The sequence below is a fragment of the Molothrus ater genome, chromosome 1 (genome assembly GCF_012460135.2).
Source record: "Molothrus ater isolate BHLD 08-10-18 breed brown headed cowbird chromosome 1, BPBGC_Mater_1.1, whole genome shotgun sequence".
In the NCBI taxonomy this organism is placed as follows: Eukaryota; Metazoa; Chordata; class Aves; order Passeriformes; family Icteridae; genus Molothrus; species Molothrus ater.
The window spans coordinates 34,993,482-35,010,797 of NC_050478.2; the positions used below are offsets into that span (position 1 = coordinate 34,993,482).

At 41.2% G+C, this 17,316-nt stretch overlaps 1 protein-coding gene across 2 annotated transcripts in view; it reads left to right on the forward strand.

The window, feature by feature from the left end:
- Nucleotides 1–17,316, forward strand: part of CREB5 (cAMP responsive element binding protein 5) — a 214,053-nt gene that overhangs the window by 108,098 nt on the left and 88,639 nt on the right. The window contains exon 1 of one of the 2 annotated variants that reach the window (XM_036378764.2): nucleotides 2,754–2,818. The exons of the other annotated variant lie outside the window; for it this stretch is intronic. Within the exon in view, the coding sequence (XP_036234657.1) occupies nucleotides 2,772–2,818 (47 nt within the window). The 5' untranslated portion in view covers nucleotides 2,754–2,771. Of the gene's footprint in view, nucleotides 1–2,753; nucleotides 2,819–17,316 lie in introns of those variants that run through there. 2 annotated transcript variants of the gene reach the window in all.

A 17,316-nucleotide genomic window follows, 5' to 3' on the forward strand; every position in this document is an offset into this window, starting at 1 on the left:
ATATCTTGTATAAGACACTGTTTTGAAAGCAGTTTAATTCTTCTCAGTCTCTGTCTATGAACATAATAAAAATTAGAAAGGCCATTTGCCATGTACACATGGTGACTCCTGTGATATTATGGTTAAGAAGCTCACAGATGGGCAATGGTCTGCTATTGCCCCATCTGGTGAAGAAAATTTTCTTTTGGAAAGAGAAGCAAGTCCTCAAAGCCTCAGGAGGATGACTAAACTACCCTGTGGTTCCTGCATCACCTCTTTGGTTGTATTTTGCTTTGAATATCTACAGTGTGGGTTTTTCAGAAGAGTGAGAAGAGGCCCAAAGACTGCAGGAATGGATGTATTATACGCACAAGCAGCCTCATGCTAACCTGAGTTGCTCAGGGTAATTCTTTTTCACTTTAGGTGGCAGCTTCCCTTTGCAAAGCTGGACCAGGGGATTTAAAGTCGTTCCTCAGTTGTAGCCACATTCCTGTGTTCTGAGCCAGGGATCTGTCCTGGCCCATGACAAAGTTTACAGCAATGTCAGTGGATAACTGAATGAGCAGAAGCTATGTAATCCAGTAGCGTCAATGTAAGAAGACAAAAAGAAGGAACGAGGGAAGATGACCTCTTAGACATGCACAGAAAAAGGGGTAGAAGTTTCATTTTTTTAAATGGAAAGGAAGAAGTGGGATAAGCTTAAAATGAAACTATCAGCAAGGCTGGAATTAAAAGAGGGCTTTAGGAATGATCTAACTTTTATTTTATTACATGACAGTAGACAAAAAATCAATAGCTGGTAATTCAGACATAAATGAGTTATACAGGCCATTGACACAATGGACCAAACTTTATAACAACCACATCTGATGCTGTCAAGCCACAGGCTTCAGTGGCGCCAGTAATAATTATGGCTGATCACCTCTAATTCAGAGCTGCCTTGCTTGATAAAGGTGTCACTCTGAGTGGCTGCAGCCTCAGTATCTATTGAGGATGTCATCCAGCAGGTCAGGTTGCTGTAGAGAACTGTGTTTTTTTAATTGAATAGGACAAACCCTTAGTTTTCTCCTCTTCTCATTCTGTCTGTAAAAATCATATATATCTTAAACAAAAAATCACTTGAATTCATGACTGAATCTACTTGAATTCAAGATCAAACTGTGACAGAAGCTAATAGTGTTGATCCCTAGAAATCAACACTATATTCACTATATTCTAAACTATATATCAACATGATATATATTCTAAAAATAATTTAAAACCATAGGAGTATTCTCAGGAGGATACTTTGGTGCTTTACAATAATCTCTGTTGCACTGCTGCTGTAATCAATTAAACAACCCACCCCAAAAAAACCCCAGTGTGGTAAAATGCTGCTAAGCAATAGAAATTGATTTTCCATAAACTCACATCATCATAAGGAAGAAAAGGAAGCACTGACTTTCCTGTTTTCCTACTGTTTTCTAAATTTGGGGGGCATAAGTGTTGGAAAACTGAGTTTCACTCAGAGATATGAGGTGAAGTGGCTTTGTGAAATAATTCTTGATCTAAAAAGAAAGGAGACAAATACCTCTATGGTGTTTCATGTGCCATTAATACTTAAATCTGCAGTTTGATGTCAAAACTATTAGTCTTTGAATTGCTAAGGGATGCTATGTGTGCTTAGACATTTTCATTTATTATTATTATGATTATTATGAATATTATTGTCGTTACTTAGGCTTTGCATTCTTTTTTGGACCAACTGCTTGGTACTGCACTGACTACAATCAGTTGGGAGTGATGAACAGTGAGAAAGCCCTCTGTGGGGGAGGACATGAGAGGTACCTCAGCCGCAGCCCACTGTGGCATTTAGCATCAGGAGGACTTCGATGAGGCAACACACTTTACACCACAATAGCTTACCCTTGCGTGCGTGAAAGTTTATTATCGGCTCCATTTAGAAATATTCTCTATGCTTAAAGAAACCAGACTTGTGAGAGAGACACGGGAAAGGCAGTAAGAGCAGCACAGCAGTGAGTTAGTTATAGGCTTGCTGTGCTGTGAGGCTTTTCTGGTACTTTTTTCGTTGTGGGGAAAGAAGGTGCCTTGCACCTGTGTGTTTGGATACGGAGGAATACGGTGCAAGAAACAGCCCCGTCGTTTTCCTTCAAAAACCCGGGGCTCAATTCCAGCTGCGCTCTGCTGAGGCAGAGAAATCCCGGTCCGAGGCGTGACCTGCGAAGCCGCGCTCCGCATCTCCCAGACCCACACACACCCCCGCTGCTCCTCGGCTTCTCCGCTGCCCTCCTCAACTCAGGCCTCCATCTCCTTCCTCTTCCAGCGGCGGGATCTCCCCGAAGCTCGGACCGTGCGGGCGCTCGGGAGCGATGCAGGATCTCCTGGAGATCCCCGGTGGATCCTGTCAGCCCCGCGCCCGGTCCCAGGGTTTTCCTGCGCTCCGGCCGGCAGCTGCGCAGGCCCTTCACGGGCAGAACTGTTTCTTTCTCTGTTTACTCGTTTCCAATGGCAATTGCACCACCGAGTCTCAGTACGTCTGGAACTTGGCCTGGGGCTGTTTTGGTTACATTGAAGTTTTTGCTTCAGCGCTGCCAGATTTAAATGGTGACTTCACCAGCACTGAGCTAAAAAGGAGAAAAGGGGAGGAGGGAGGTAGTGCAGCGAGCGGGAGCGAGGGAGAGGGCCAGGGCATTACATCATCGCTTGGACGGGAATCAAATGGGAAGGATATGACTCACTCGGGCTAGTTAAGCTTTGGCTCAAGTTCTACATACACTCATTCCAGGGCTCTCATGTTCTGCACCTCAGCAGGGAATTCAGGCTCAGTGATGTCCATGAGGTTTGTTTTTAATTTTCTTTTCCTTTTCTGATTTCTATATAGTTTCCCCCCCTCCTCGCCTTCCTCCTCCTCCTCTCCTCCTCCCGTCCCGAGTCCCCCTTTCCCACTCTTTTCCACTTCTACAGAGTTTGTTTTCTGGTGCGTGTAACCTCAGCTCTTAGGAGCAGAAGCTGCTTTTTCGACCAAACCAAACCCAAACAAGGAGCACAGCAAACTTGAGAGAAGTTTGGTAGTTTGTTGTGGTTTGGTGTCCCCCCCTCCATCATTATGTTGCTCCTAATCGGAGGAGACAGGGAGAGAGTTAAAATGCGGGAGCCAATCGCTTGGACGGTGATGTAATGCTGGAACTGCAGGGTTGTTAAGTAATGTGAGAGGAAGGGGGTCAGGGTTGCAAAGCATTTACCTGCTGTCAAGGGGCTTTAAGTTTATTATCAATTGCAGTGACTGTAACTGGCTTCAGACTGCACTCTCTAATTATTCACAGACTCTCCTTTTTTATCTTTTATTATTAAAAGTAAAACTATATTACGGTATTTAAAAAATGTGATATTATCACAGCTGTGAATTATTTTCCACTGGGGTTTTTTGATATTTTTAAAATGGCTTGAAACTGGATGTCTCTTTCACAAAAAGCCCGGAGAGAGCAAAGAGAAAGGCAAAAAGGGGTGGTTCTTCGAGCGTGGCTGGCGAATTTGAAACTGTTTGAAGAAAGCAGCCTCTGCCTAGCAGAGCGAGTAAAAGCTTCTGCTGTTGGAAATCCGCTGTAGAAAATAAAGCGTTTAAGGGAGGCAGTTTGCAGAGCTCATCTCGACAAGTCTCAGCTTTTCACCCCTACCACTTGTCAGCAGGATTCTGATCCTCAGCTTACCCTAGGCTTGTGGCTGTCTTGCCTTTGCTGGGACTGCAGAGGTCCCGACCCTGCACAGCAGATCCCCTCCTGTCACGGTTCTGCTCTGCAGAACTGCCGGGCTCTTGGGGCACCTGCCTACATGCATTTCCTTTACAGGACAGAGCACTGTGCTTGTCTTATTAAGTCTGTCAGTCTCCCTACAGACCTTTTAGTCTTTTTTTTTCCACATAACTAACAGTCTCTAGGTCTGATGTGGAGTGAGGAAACGTACCTCTTTTCCCAAGTTCACTGTGAGCACTTAGCCCTTAGGGTGGGCCACAGAGTTTAGCACTAAGCCTGAGCTTGGGCATTGGTTGTGTTTAGGTGTGTGATGAACGCGAGCTATCAGGTGTGTGTTGGTGTCCTGAGGATACCCGTTCTGCTCGGAGGAGCTCTGCATCAGGTTTCTGTGTCAAGAGCTGTCTGCTCTTAAGGTATGACTCTCAGAAGTGCTTCTTTCAAAGGGAATTTTTGTCTCTCAGGGAAGCACTGTATTGGTACCCACTGATATTGCAGTGAACTACAGATTTGCTTGGTTAACTAAAGATAGCCTTAAACATGCTTTTGAGAGTTTAGTGATTTTTTTTTTTTTTTGCAACTTGCATTGGGGACTAACAAAATAGCAATCAATGTTGTTCTATGGTTGGTGGCAAAACCTCCCCCTCTCTTTCTGAACAAGACAAGAGCCCATGGCCAGCTCCTGCCTTCCCTTCCCTCTGGTAGCCCTCTGCAAAGCCGTCTTATGTTGACCTGTTATGTTCCTGCACTTTATTCACAGGTTTCCCCTAAGTGCCTCTAAGTGATTTTCAAGCTCCTCAGTCAACTGCTGAAGCACAAACAGTTGCTCACGGGCCAAACCTTTCTCAGTGGAGAGCCTAGCGCTAGGCTGCAGGCAGGCCTGGCCCCTGTTGCAGTGCAGATATACCATAGTGCAGATATACCATAGTGCAGATATACCATATGGACCGGATTACGCAGTGCTCTGCTGAGGAGGTGTGGGTTGGGGAGGGAGCTGTGCTGCTGCAGGAGTTCCCGTAGGATTTCTGACTCATACTTTCTCCTAGAAATGTTGGGAAGTGCAGCTCCACAGACCATCAGAATAAAGCATAGTAGATTCTTCCCTTTGCCTGCCCGCTTTAGATGCTGGGGTGGACTTGTCTTCACTCTTTCCCTTCCTGCCTTTTCTGGCTGGAGACTTCAGGAAAAGTCCGTCAGTGTTGTCCTAGGATAGTGTCTAGCCATGCTGGCAAGATGCTGGGCAGAGGGTAACAGACTGTCACACTCCATCTTTCCTCTGCAAAAACGCATCCCTGCTATTTCTTTTATAAAAACACATGTAAAATACATTGTGCAGCGTGGCCTGAAAGTCTTTGGGTATCAGATTGCATTCCACAGGGGATCAGAGCCTCACTTGTCTGGTATCAGCTATTAACATGTCACCTGTCTGGAAGGGCAGCAAAAGAGAAGTCGTGGTGCTCTGGACAGTGTGGACTGGCTGATGACCCTGCTGTGTACTCAAACTTTCAAAAATTACCCACCCTGCTGATTCATGCTCGGTGAAGTTAAGCAGAGGGCGTAAAGATGTAAATCCTTCTTGCCTTTCAGAAGTGCGCTGCAACTCTAACAATTTACTGCTGCTACGTCACTGATTTCAACACAGCACCACAGGAAAAACAGTTGTAAAAGCTTCTTTCAAAAAGCTGCAGTTGTGAATTCCTTATGCATACTCACAGAGGTGTGTGTATGTATGTATCTATATTTGGTTGTTGAAGCAACAGAACATATAGTTAATGAAGCATAACTGTCCAGGTGAGTGTCAGACAGCTCTGGTTGTGCTTGACGGGTGCTTTTGCAATGCACCAAAATTCTTTTGGACAACAACAAAAAAAGGAAAGTAGCTGCCTGTTTGGATTCCTCTGCTGCTAGTTGCTGGGACCCAATGTGCAGGTTTGCCAGTGGACTTGCAGCTTCATGGTCAGAGGTCAACAGCCCTGACAGTCAAGTTCCACACATTTGAAGCTGGATCTTTTGGCAAGAGGATTTTCTTATTGAAGGATGATATCTTTAGGGACCTAATTTTTAAACGGAAACCAAGAGAAATATTAACAGTGCTCTGAAAATGAGCATCAGAAGATATATTCAGAAGCACATGTAACCTGTCAAACAAACCAGAGGCCAAACACACCAGAGCTTGGGAGTGATGTTTGCACTGGAGAGCCAACTGTGCGTGGTCGGCCTGTGAAGAAAGGCAATCTGCTCCTAGCAGAGCCTGGCTGGACGAGTCCCAGTAAATTTCCCCACCAAGATCCCAAGTAACATTTCTGCCTGTATTGCTGAATGTGTGCATTGGCAGAATATCTGCTCTATAAACTCTGTGATTTTAAGCCATAGTTTGGTGCTCCTTAGCTGGTCTCTGCATGCACAAAAAAATTGGCTCTGTTGCTGGGGTACAAAAGCAAGAGGTAAATAGCAGACAGCGTGTTTTTATTTCACTGAATGTGGTCCCTCTGCTCCTGAATTTCTCAGTTTCCTAGCTCTAACTTGAGACCTTTCCCTTAAACCTTTTTGGAAGACTTGTTTGATGTCTGTGAAGATTTCAGAGCTGGTGTCATGTGTGCTGAGATCAGGACAGGTCAGGTGTTGGACAGAAGTGGTGGTGAGCCTGGCCACTCGTCAAGCTGTGGACACAGCAGGCAGGAAAACCAAGTTGTTTCCTGCACTTGGGGGAGGATGCTGGGACAAAGCAGCCTCCTGTGCCCTTCCCCATCTCTCTGTGCTCTCACCTTCCCACCCTTCTTTTGTTCATCCTGCACATGCCTGGGCCGTGTTCAGCCCAAACTGTTGAGATCAGCTTTGCTGAAAATTACACTTCAGATCAAAATGTGAGTTAGGTTCCTCCAGTGTGAAGAGAATTCTGGGTCTGTCTCTGCAGCTACAGATAAACCAGATAGGAAGGTAATTACATCTCATTCCTATCTGACTCTCTTATTTACCATAATCTCTTTTAATCCCTTTGATACTCATCATAATAATGTTAATCTTAATGAACTCATTTGGTATTAATGCGGATGTGATTTGTAAGTTCAGAGCAGGCTTGCCATCCTTGTTTAGCGTTCATTAATATCCACTTAACTCTGTTTATGCTCTCTTTCTCCTGCAAATGGACTTGCATATCTTTGTCTTCCACCTAGATGATGTGGCAATTCCCATAGTGGAACTCTCTTTCCACACTCAGGTTTGTATTTCCTTTCTGTTCTTCTTCCTACTTGCAAGATCCCAGAGCAAAGATTTGTTGGAAACACTGCACCCATCTACTAGTGGCTCTCTGTACCCTGTTGCTTAGTCATTTCTTCCACTTTTGACTTTAAAATTGAAGGAACCCTTATCCTCTTATTTTTCATTCATGTGGCATTCCTTCTTAGATCACTCCAGAGATATTACCTTACTATAGCCCTCGTTTTATTGTCTCAGAGAGTGAACGAGTAAGAGACACAGCCCCTAGTCTTGGCAAAGAGACAAATTATTTGTTGCTTGCTACAGTACTCTCCCCAAACGCTCTGTTTATGGGTGGGGTACCTTGCCCAAACAGTTTCCAGTGTGACCAGCCAATTTTAGTGAGTGAGGACTGCATTTGGATGTTGAGCCTGATCCAAAGCTTATTGCAGTGAATGGGAGAGAAGAGTTGATGGGCTTGGGATAAAATCTGTGGAACTATCCTCTTTTCAGTCCTTTGAGCACCCACATATTTTTTTCAACATCTCTAGCTTTGGAATGTGCCCTCTTGAAAAGCTACTTGTTCAGCCACAGTGATCCCAGAGACTGATGAACCTTGGATCTCTATTAATGTGTGATTTCCTCTCTACGTGGGTGCTTGTGTTTGTTTTTAAATGTGGCATGGAATTTTTGTGTTGTGGTGCTTGCTCCCTCTCGACTTCCTGCAAACACATTTCTAAAGCCTGTATTGTCAAATACAGTGAATTATTTTTCAGTCCCAGTGACACACATTTTGCTTTTTAGGTCTTTTAAATCCTGAGAGAGCCAGGAAAGTATCATTTACTTAACACAACACTGTTTACTCCATCCTCACTTCCATTCTTCATTTTATGGCCTGATGTTTCCTTGTAGCATCAACTTCGGTGTTAAAATGAGTATCTCCATTGAAAACATACAACTTTTAATTTACTGAAAGATTTCTGCACATTATAATAAAACTAGCCATTCACTTAGTAAAAACTACTGATTGAGAGTGAGAATTGTAGTCTCTTAGATCACCACAAGCTATATTTCTGTGGTGCTCTTTATTTTTACATCATATCTTTAATTCAAGAGCATTGCAGATGTTTTCAAAATTGCAGCCATTAGTCAAACATATTAGAGCTCTGTATTAATATAAGTACAAGCTGTATTAGTTTAAATAACAAGATGAAGAGTTTTACTGCAGATATCTGCAACTGTCATGCTGCTCCGTGTCAATAAAGAATATGGGCAATGTTCTTCAGATGGGCACTACTTTCTACAGATCAATAAATCTGTGCCCATTAGCAGAAGAAAAATTATAATTATAGTAATAAAAAAAGTTCATTATTACAAGTTCTGTCTAAAGTAATGTCAGTTGAATGTTCTACCACACTGGAAAAGCCCATCAGCACAGGTAATTTTATATGTCAAATTTAACATGAGCTAGTTTTTTCCAAATCTTACAAACCAGAACAGAAAAAATGTGCTAGACCAGGTTCTTCCTTGACCTCAGTTTAAGGCAACTCAGTATCATGTCAGAAAAGTTCCAGTACTGTGTTCTTTGTCATCATTTGGTTTCCAGGTCAAAATGAACTTTTCTTTCATTGCAGCTGAGCTCTATTTCTCTTGTACCATAGAACTGCAGGAATTCTCATTGTTCTGAATACTGTTCAGTTTTCTGATATGCTTTAATGAGTGAGTTTCTTTAGAAAACTCATGTAGAAATAAGATTGGCTAAAAATTTAATATAAACACTAAATTAAGGTTCATTTTACAGTTTGCCTGAATGAGCAGATTCCTTGCCATTGGAATCCAGTGTTGACAAGTATCTCCTGTGGCCATTAGTATGAAGGAGGGATTTGTTGCACGAAGTGCAGATTGGTACACAGATCTCTGTATGTTTGGATCTGTTTGTGTATGTAGTGGGGGTGTGTGTGTGAGTCTGTTTGTCCCCATCTTTGAGGGGACAAACACACTCACACACACTTCCTGCAAGGCAGAATTATCTCCTGCTATTCCTAAGCAATCATACCAGAAAGAATTTATCACCTGAATAAGATTTCAAGTTGCACGACTTAAGGTGGTGATATTGGTATATAAATTTGATTGATGGTTTCTTTCTTTCTTTTTGAAGTCGACACTCTATTAGCACCCCTCAACTCTCTCTCACATTTCATGTTTTTCTTTAAGAATGAGAAATCAAATTTAAGCAACAGTTAAAGGGGGACGTTGCTGGGCATCACTAAGTGTTCGATTTGGCTTTTTAGTTGCTAATCTTGTGCAGCAGGGAACTTTTCCCAGCTACTGCAATTCAGTAGATATTCTAATATTTAGTAATTAATTAAGCCATTTTTTCATTTAGTTTAAACTCTTTTGTCAAGGCTTTGTAGAGCCCTATAAAAATACTGCAGTACATATATACTTCAGGAAAAGTAAAAAACCTTACCAGCAACATTTGTAAAAATATGCAAAAAATAAGTTAATGTTATAGGGGAAAAAAAGATTATCGAGATAGTTGGAAGAGCATGAATTTATAAAGGTCTTCTTAGAATAGTAAAATGAGGCTGATTGAAAAGTTTTCAGTGAGGCTCAGCAATTATTAAAATTTGAGCTTTTCACAACATTTTTTTCAAGAGAAATTGGGATTTTTTTTTCTGACAAATAACTTTTTTTATTTAAGAAAGGGCTTGAAAAGAATGTTTTTTACTTGCTATGCACTGAAGATGATTAAGCTTTGTACATTTCATTTTCTGTTTGATATTCATTGTCACTTCTAAAGGGTTCTGTTACTTCTGATTTGTTTCTGTGGTCAAATTCCCAGAAAGTGTGACGAGTAGCAAATGATAAAACAGGCAATAATACTCTGGCATCTGCACATGCTACATGCCACAATTTTAAACTTTGGTCTCACCTGGTCTTGCCCAGAACAAGTTCTTGACTGAAAGCACAGCCAGCTGCAACTGTAATACCTCTTTCTTTTCTCTCCCTTAATAGACAGTTCTTTATCACAGGGAGACTCATTTTAAAGATGCAATGCTGCATTAACAGGATGTTCTGGAGTGCAGATCAGATTGAGCTGGATGTAGGAAGGGTCTGTGGCTTCCCCATGTAGCACTGAGCACAGGAGCACTGAATTTCAGCAGAACATCTGCACTGGCATGTTTCTTGTGCAGAGCAATTATCAAATAGGACAAACATTACATATAATAATTAACTGATTGGCTTAGGGTCAGATATTTGGGTTTGCCCAAACAATCCCCAGAGAACTCAGAAAAATCTCTGTTGTGAGGGCAATACAAAATTTCAGTACCCAAACAAGTCTGGGGCAGTTTTGGGTGAAATCTACTTGGACCGTTGAACAAATTCAGACAAATGCGCACACATGTTCTTGTGTGAGTCTGCAGTGACTTGCTGGAAGGTAGGTCAGTTGCACAGAGGACAGATGGCATTATGGGCATCTTCCCTAGGCTGAATGGAGAGAGTAGCCACAGAAGCAGAGATTGGGGCATCTTGATTTATTTACCCTGAAGAGACAGCTACCAGGGGATTTAATTGCAGCCTTTAGCTACTTTCAGAGTAGTTACAGAGGAGACAGGGTCTGACCCCCTTTGCAGTGTGAAGGCAGAAGACCACAGGCACAAGTTTCAGTGAGAGAAAATTCCGTGAGACCTAAAGAAAGAAAAGGTTCCAGCAGGAGAACTGTGGCAAGGCACAGCAACTGGCTGGAGTCGGTCTCTGCTGCTGTAGATTTTCACACTTTGTCTAAAAACAGGCCCCCAGCAGCCTGCTTGATGCTGCATTTAGTCCTGGCTGGAGCAGGAGGTTGGACAAGGTGACCCTCTCTGGGGTGCCTTCTGACTGGAACTGCTCTCTGGACCTGCACTTGGCAATGATGGCAGCATGGGCTGTCTGTGCAGGGGGTGGAAGCAGGGAGAATTTTGATGAGTGAAAAGCAATAAGAAAAGCAAAAGGTGAGATAAGAACATAGTGTCATCTAAAGCATATCCTGTGCCTGCTTGTGTCCACCTTGAAATAAAGAATGAGAAATAAAGAATGCATGCGCTTGACGTAACACTCTAAATGTGGACTCTGAATTGTTCTGTGCTTCAAGGTGCTTCATTTCCTAGCTTTCCCATCACACTGTAAGTGCCAGGCACTCAAGTTTTGGTAGATGCCTGATAAATGTGCAAAGATAAAACACTAATCATGAAAACCGGCTATTTTTTGGCTGAAATGTTAGCCAAAATACAGCAAAATATGTTTTCAGCCTATAAACAGCTAAAGGGATCTTTTTCCCTCCTTGACTAAGCATCTGAGGTTTTTCTTTATAGTGAAGAATTGCAAGAGAATTCTAAAATCCTATGAGAAAATCCATCTCTGATGTATCTCCAAATTAGTCAGCTCTTTAAAAGTAGGCTTCCCCCTCCACTCCTGTTTTTATTTTTAAAAAAGTAATGGAATTAAACCATAGCAAATAAAACTTTTGAGCTCCCCCATGGTAATTTTCAGCATGTTTTGTCCATAAGCTTTGTCCATAACCATGTGAGGGATACATTTGCTAATATCCCTATAAGCTCAAATGTGTGTTTTACAGGAATTTAGCTAGCAAAAGCTGCTCCCTCTATAAAAGTAATGGCACATTAATGCCTTTTTGCAGTGAACTCCCTGTATACCTTATTCTGCATTCATGTTTGTCCATTAACTAATGACTATCCAATATGTTGTCACTACTGACAAAATTTTCTGGAGTGACACTGACTCAATCTTATATTTGTCTTCATCTAGAAGGCTTAGAGAAGCATGTTCAAACTTATGAAGTTTCTAAAAGTGCAGTCTTGGAGTGTACAGCCCTGTTCTCACTACACCACTGGCACCTTCTTTATTGTCATGCATTCACCCTGTTTGCAAACTCCTTTCTTGTACTCCGGACAAGCTTTGTCCTTTTAAAGAGCTGCTCCTGACGCTTCAGTAAATGTCAAAGATGATTTTGCACTGCTCTTGGATGCAGAGAAAATAATGGAATTTGGACGTGTGGTAAAAGCTTCCTGGCTGGAAGATCTCCTTGGAAAACAAAACAAAAAGTCCCATACTTTCCTGTAGAATATCGTATTTTCCCCTGAAAACAGCATTCCTACCCAGTTAATTTATTACTGAATCTAATCAGTCTTTAAGATAGCTTCGGAATACCAGTGTTTGTTCTGTTTTTCATTAATACATTGATATTGATGTTCAGATTTCTAACTAGCTGTTAAAATCCACAGTTAGGAAAAATCTAGGAAAGAAGACATATAAAGAGGAATGAGTTGGAGTATTGGGTTGTTTTTAATAGAGCAGGAAATGAAGAAAAACTGACAGATTTAAGGTTTCTTTTGTGTCATTGCTGTCATTCATGCAGGTGAGCTATAACGGTAACCAGTTTTATGTGAATAACAGGGTTGTTGACTTAGTGGCTGAAATTAAAAACAGTAATTTAGTTCAAGTCAATATGATTTAATTTCTTAATTGTTCTGTCCAAATAAACAACAAGGACATTCTCTGGTTTACAAGACAATTATATTTTTAAAATAACTAGGTAAATTTCCAGATTAATATGCCATTTCAGATTGGAATGTTTAGAAATGCTAAAAATTTCTGCTTTTCCAAATATTCTATTCTTCTCCACTTCCAAGATTTATGTTAGTTAATTTGTTAGTGAATTTAATAATTTTGGTCAACCTGAAAGTGCTGCTCTAGCTTTTGAGCTTGGCTGCAATTTTCTGCATAAATCACAGCAGTTACAGTGCAAGTGAATTCACTGTGATAGAGTACATTTAATTTGCACATACTCTGTAGATAATTGAAGTCTCTATCCTCATGTAACTTTAGAGGTTTGAGTTGATATCAGGAGCCTCTATAAAAAGCTTTCTGTCATTTCTAACACAAGCATGGCACCATTCTCACAATGAAAAGTAAGGGGGTTGGTGCAAAACAGGCTTTTGCAACTTAATTTTTTCCGGTGTATCTTTGTCCTCGCCTGGTGCGGGTTTCAGGGCCAGCAATTCATTGTGCTGTACTTTCGTCATCTTTTCCCCCGGTAATACTAACTGCAAGTTACTGTGGCTGAAGAAATCTTGCAAGGTTTGTAAAACTGAGGAATATTAAAGGAGGGCATGTAAATTCATGTAGCTAGATGATTGCAGGATTGGAGACTAGATGTCCGTAGAAGACGACTGAAAAAAACTTGTTTTTTCACCAGTGACGGATTAACAATAACTTTTTACTTTTAACAGCATTTCCAATCTTTCAGGACCTCTGGGAAAGAGCTTTTTGTGGAAAACTAGTGACCTAGAGAGTTAAACAGAGTTAAATCTTCTCTTTGGTGCCTTTATTCCCTGGAGTTTCAGTGACTTGTTATTTTGTCAGTATGGGGTTTTGATGATTTGAAATACCAAAGGGAACTGTAAGGGATTTCACTTTCACGTAGTCCTAAGGACTGGTGGTCAGCAGGGCAGGTGTGACTGGATGCCCACAATGTTGATTGCATTTGAAAATCATGTTTTTGTTCCAATGGGGTATTCCTCAATTATTTTTTCTTCTTCAGGTAAGAGTCGGAAGTTAATGAGGAAGCCCATAAAACTCCATTTTAAAATTGCATTCTTTAAGTCATAAAATGAAGGTCTTTTGAGTGAGATAAGATGTACTAAATATTAAACACATAATTCAGAATGACTATTTTTATTTCATGACCTTTTTTTCTCAGAAAAGAGCACAAATGAAAAATATGTAATGCTCCATCTAAGAAGAAATCTATCAAAACTTGACAAGTTTTCTGGTTTTTTGTTTTTGGTGAATAGCAAGTTTTGCCTGTGTTATAATTTCAGTTGGTAAACTTTTTATCCCATAATGTGTAGTTCTCATTTTGTTACTTCTCTTTGCACTGATCCCTGATATGTTGCTTAAAAAAAAGTCTGAGCAGTTAAACCATATGTTTATATCATAGCTCCTACTGTCAAAATTTTAATTGATTTTCTCATATTAAGGGTTAGGAGGGGGCCATATCATGTTCCACTACGTCATAAAAACAAAAATATTTAAAATATGTTTCAAATAAAATGAAGGGGGAGAAGAAAAAATGCTTAACTTAGAAAAGATGTGGGATTCATTAACAAAGGAAAATACTGGCCATGGACCAATGGCAAGCCAAATGTTTTGCCAGCAGTTTGCAGTTCACAGTCATCATTGCATGTCACTCCGCCTGCTGCGCCAGCCCCTCCAACCATATAGGCCTTCCTTTTAAAGAGAAACCTGTCTGGTTTGAGTTGAATAAATTAATTTGGGTTTACTTAGTTTAAAAACAAAAATATAGAGGCCCCAATTTTATTTCATTATGCCCATGGGTAAAGCAGTCCAAGGTAATTACAACCGCAGTGCTGGTTGCTCTATCTTAATTAAAGAGTGTTTTTTTGCACAGAGGTTTTTGCACAACATAATAAAATAGTTTGTGGTCTGGCTAGCCTCAGTATCACAAGAGTGTACTCACTTGAGAAATAGTCCAGCTCTTCCAAAAGCTGAGGCCCTTCCTCTGGAGAGGAGCATGGAGCTGCTGAGCAGAGCACAGGTAGTTTACAGTAAGGGCACCATCATAAATCCTGCAGCAAACAGCCTTTCATACAGTCTCGTACACTAAGTGGCAGGCTTGTCAGCAGCAATGAATCTGGACTTCAGTAAGTCTTTAAGCAATAATGTACTCTGCAACGTGCACCACTGGTTACACACCTGTGACCAAACCTCTTACTTTTCCAAACTTTCCTAGCGGTGTTTTGAGTTGGGTTTTGTTTTTTTGGTTTTGGTTTTTTTTTTTTGGTTTGGTTTGGTTTGGTTTTTTGTTTGTTGGGGTTTTTTTTTTTGGTACGGAGGCTGTGTCTTCTTTGCAAATAAATATGAGTTATTGCTTAGCAAATAATTTTAAAGAAAAGGCATCAAAGACATTTAAATAATGTATTTGACATGCTAATTAAAAAAATCTCTGAACTCAACTCCCAACAAGCATGGGTGAGATGGCCTGTTATTAGAACAGTCAAAGGAGGCATGTTTGCTCGTTGAATAAATCAAGCAGCGTTGTAAAAACACTGTCTCAGGGATGATTAAGGGTAAGTGGTTTTCATTACTATGTTAAGTTCTACTTTCTGTTGTGGTGCTTTTTATATCACATCAAGCTTAGCTATTTACTTATGCTGCTTTAAAAAGCTCCAGCCCCTCACTTACTTAAATCATGACCCAGTGCATTGATTCAGAAAGACAGCAACCCAAGCTAACTTGACTTAATGCTCAGGAACCTGACACAGGTCCTTCCCTTGAAGCCCTCTCTCTACATTTGGTAAAGCTGAATTAAGTTTTGCGAATACCAGTGGACCAGACCCCAGGGTGACCCAAGTCAGTAAAATTTCACTGCTTTCAACAAATTCTCCTCCCTACCTGGTGCTAGTGGTTTCCTTCAAGTTGCACAATTTTCCTTTTTCATAGATCTGAATACTCCAGTTTTAGGGTCACCAAAAAAACTGTCCTGAGCCAGATCATGTTGCACATTGGCAATATTTATTTGCCAATTATTTCAATATTTATGGAACTAGCAGGAAGGGTCTCAAGGCTGGCATAAGGAACATCAAAGGTCCCTAGATGCCTTACTCAGTGAGTGACTGGCTGTGGATTTTGTTTCTTTCTGTTGGGGACATGGATTCTCCTACAGAGGGACAAGTGAGTTTAGCTTCAACTGCTTGAACTGGCACAGCTTCCCCTGAGCTTGCATTTATGGAGAAGGAAATACCAATGGGATGTGCACTGTACCCCAAGGCAGGGCTCCAACCAAGGCGAGGGCAGCCCACAGCTGCATATGGGCAGCTCTGAAGCACCACTAGCAGTGGCTGCCTGCAGGACGAGGGGAGCTGGAACATGTGGTGTTTGACAAAGCTGAAATATCTTCCAGCCTCCTTAGGCATGGCTCAGATCCTTGGCAGCACTGGCTACATAGTTCTGAGTGTGTGATTATAGACAGCTGGGCTTCCTAGAGGTCTTCAAGCCTAGAATTAGCCATGTGTAAATGGGGAGAATTAGCCTAGAGGTGGACCTGAGAGACTTCCATCCTCTGCTCTTAAGTTCAGAACATGAAAACCCTGGCTTGCTTTCCACTCTGTGTGGCAAGGCTGAAGCAACAACATCCAAATACGCTTCCAGGATGCAGCTGCCAAAGAAACATTTCACAATGAACACAGAGGGGCATCCCTGTGGCAGCCTCAGCTGAGGTGCTAATGATTTCATAACCTGTTCCTTTATTATGCAAGCTACAATACCTGCTGAGACTGTTCAGCATGAGAGGGAGTGCCTGCTGCCAGGGCAGGAACCAGGGCACAATGGTGGATTGATAATGGGTTTGCATGTGGAACAGATCTGTACTGTGTGTTTTACATACATGGCTTTGTAATTACAAGAAAACTGCCACTTTCTATTTCCATTTGCATTAGAGGCTTCTTATGAATATATGAAATAGACATTTATTGTGACCATAACTCTACTACAAATTAAGATCAGATCCTAAGTCCCCTGTGAAAAAGCTGTGTATTATAATATGTGGAGATGTCAAAAATTATACTAAATGACACTTAACTTTAAATCCCAAGCACTGTGCTTATCCATCACTTAGGGTTAAATCTACACTGTAAATAAGACCAGGAGCTAAGCAAGGTTTACAGGGTGGGGGATGTCCCAGTAGATGTATAGCCACAAACTGAAGAATAAACAGCTGGTTGTATCTGTCTGCCAAATACAAAGTGTCTTGAATACATATTGCTGCATTTTCTTTTCTCAAGTCACATATTACCTTTGTTACATATCCTACATGGACTGGGTCAGATTTATACAAGGTGCAATGTTGTTGATTCAGATGGCTTGTTGCTATAGAGAGATAAAGACAGATTTCTGGTCTAAAGGTACACATATTCCTAAATGCTTAGTTTCTCGTCAAATTTTATGTATGAGGCATTTTAAGGACTTGTTATCTGGTAGGCTAATGCAAGGTCTAAATCCATGCTTCACAAAATACAGAGACCAGGGGAAAATAAAATACAAACATGCTGCTGACCTGCAATCTGACTTTGCTCCTATTCTTTATGCTCATCATATTTGCCTTTCCCATTAAAAAAAAAAAGAAAGAAATAGAACAACAGCAGAAAATGTGGAGCAGAGTGAGTAAGCCATGGCTTCCGACCTCTGGAAATCAGCCATACTCACTGCTGTGCAAATTCCTGCTGCTCTCTGAGCTGAGATCATACTGTTGGAGATGGCAAGTGTATAGAGCACAGATCTGTATCTTTCTTCCATTGCTAAATATTAACAGTAA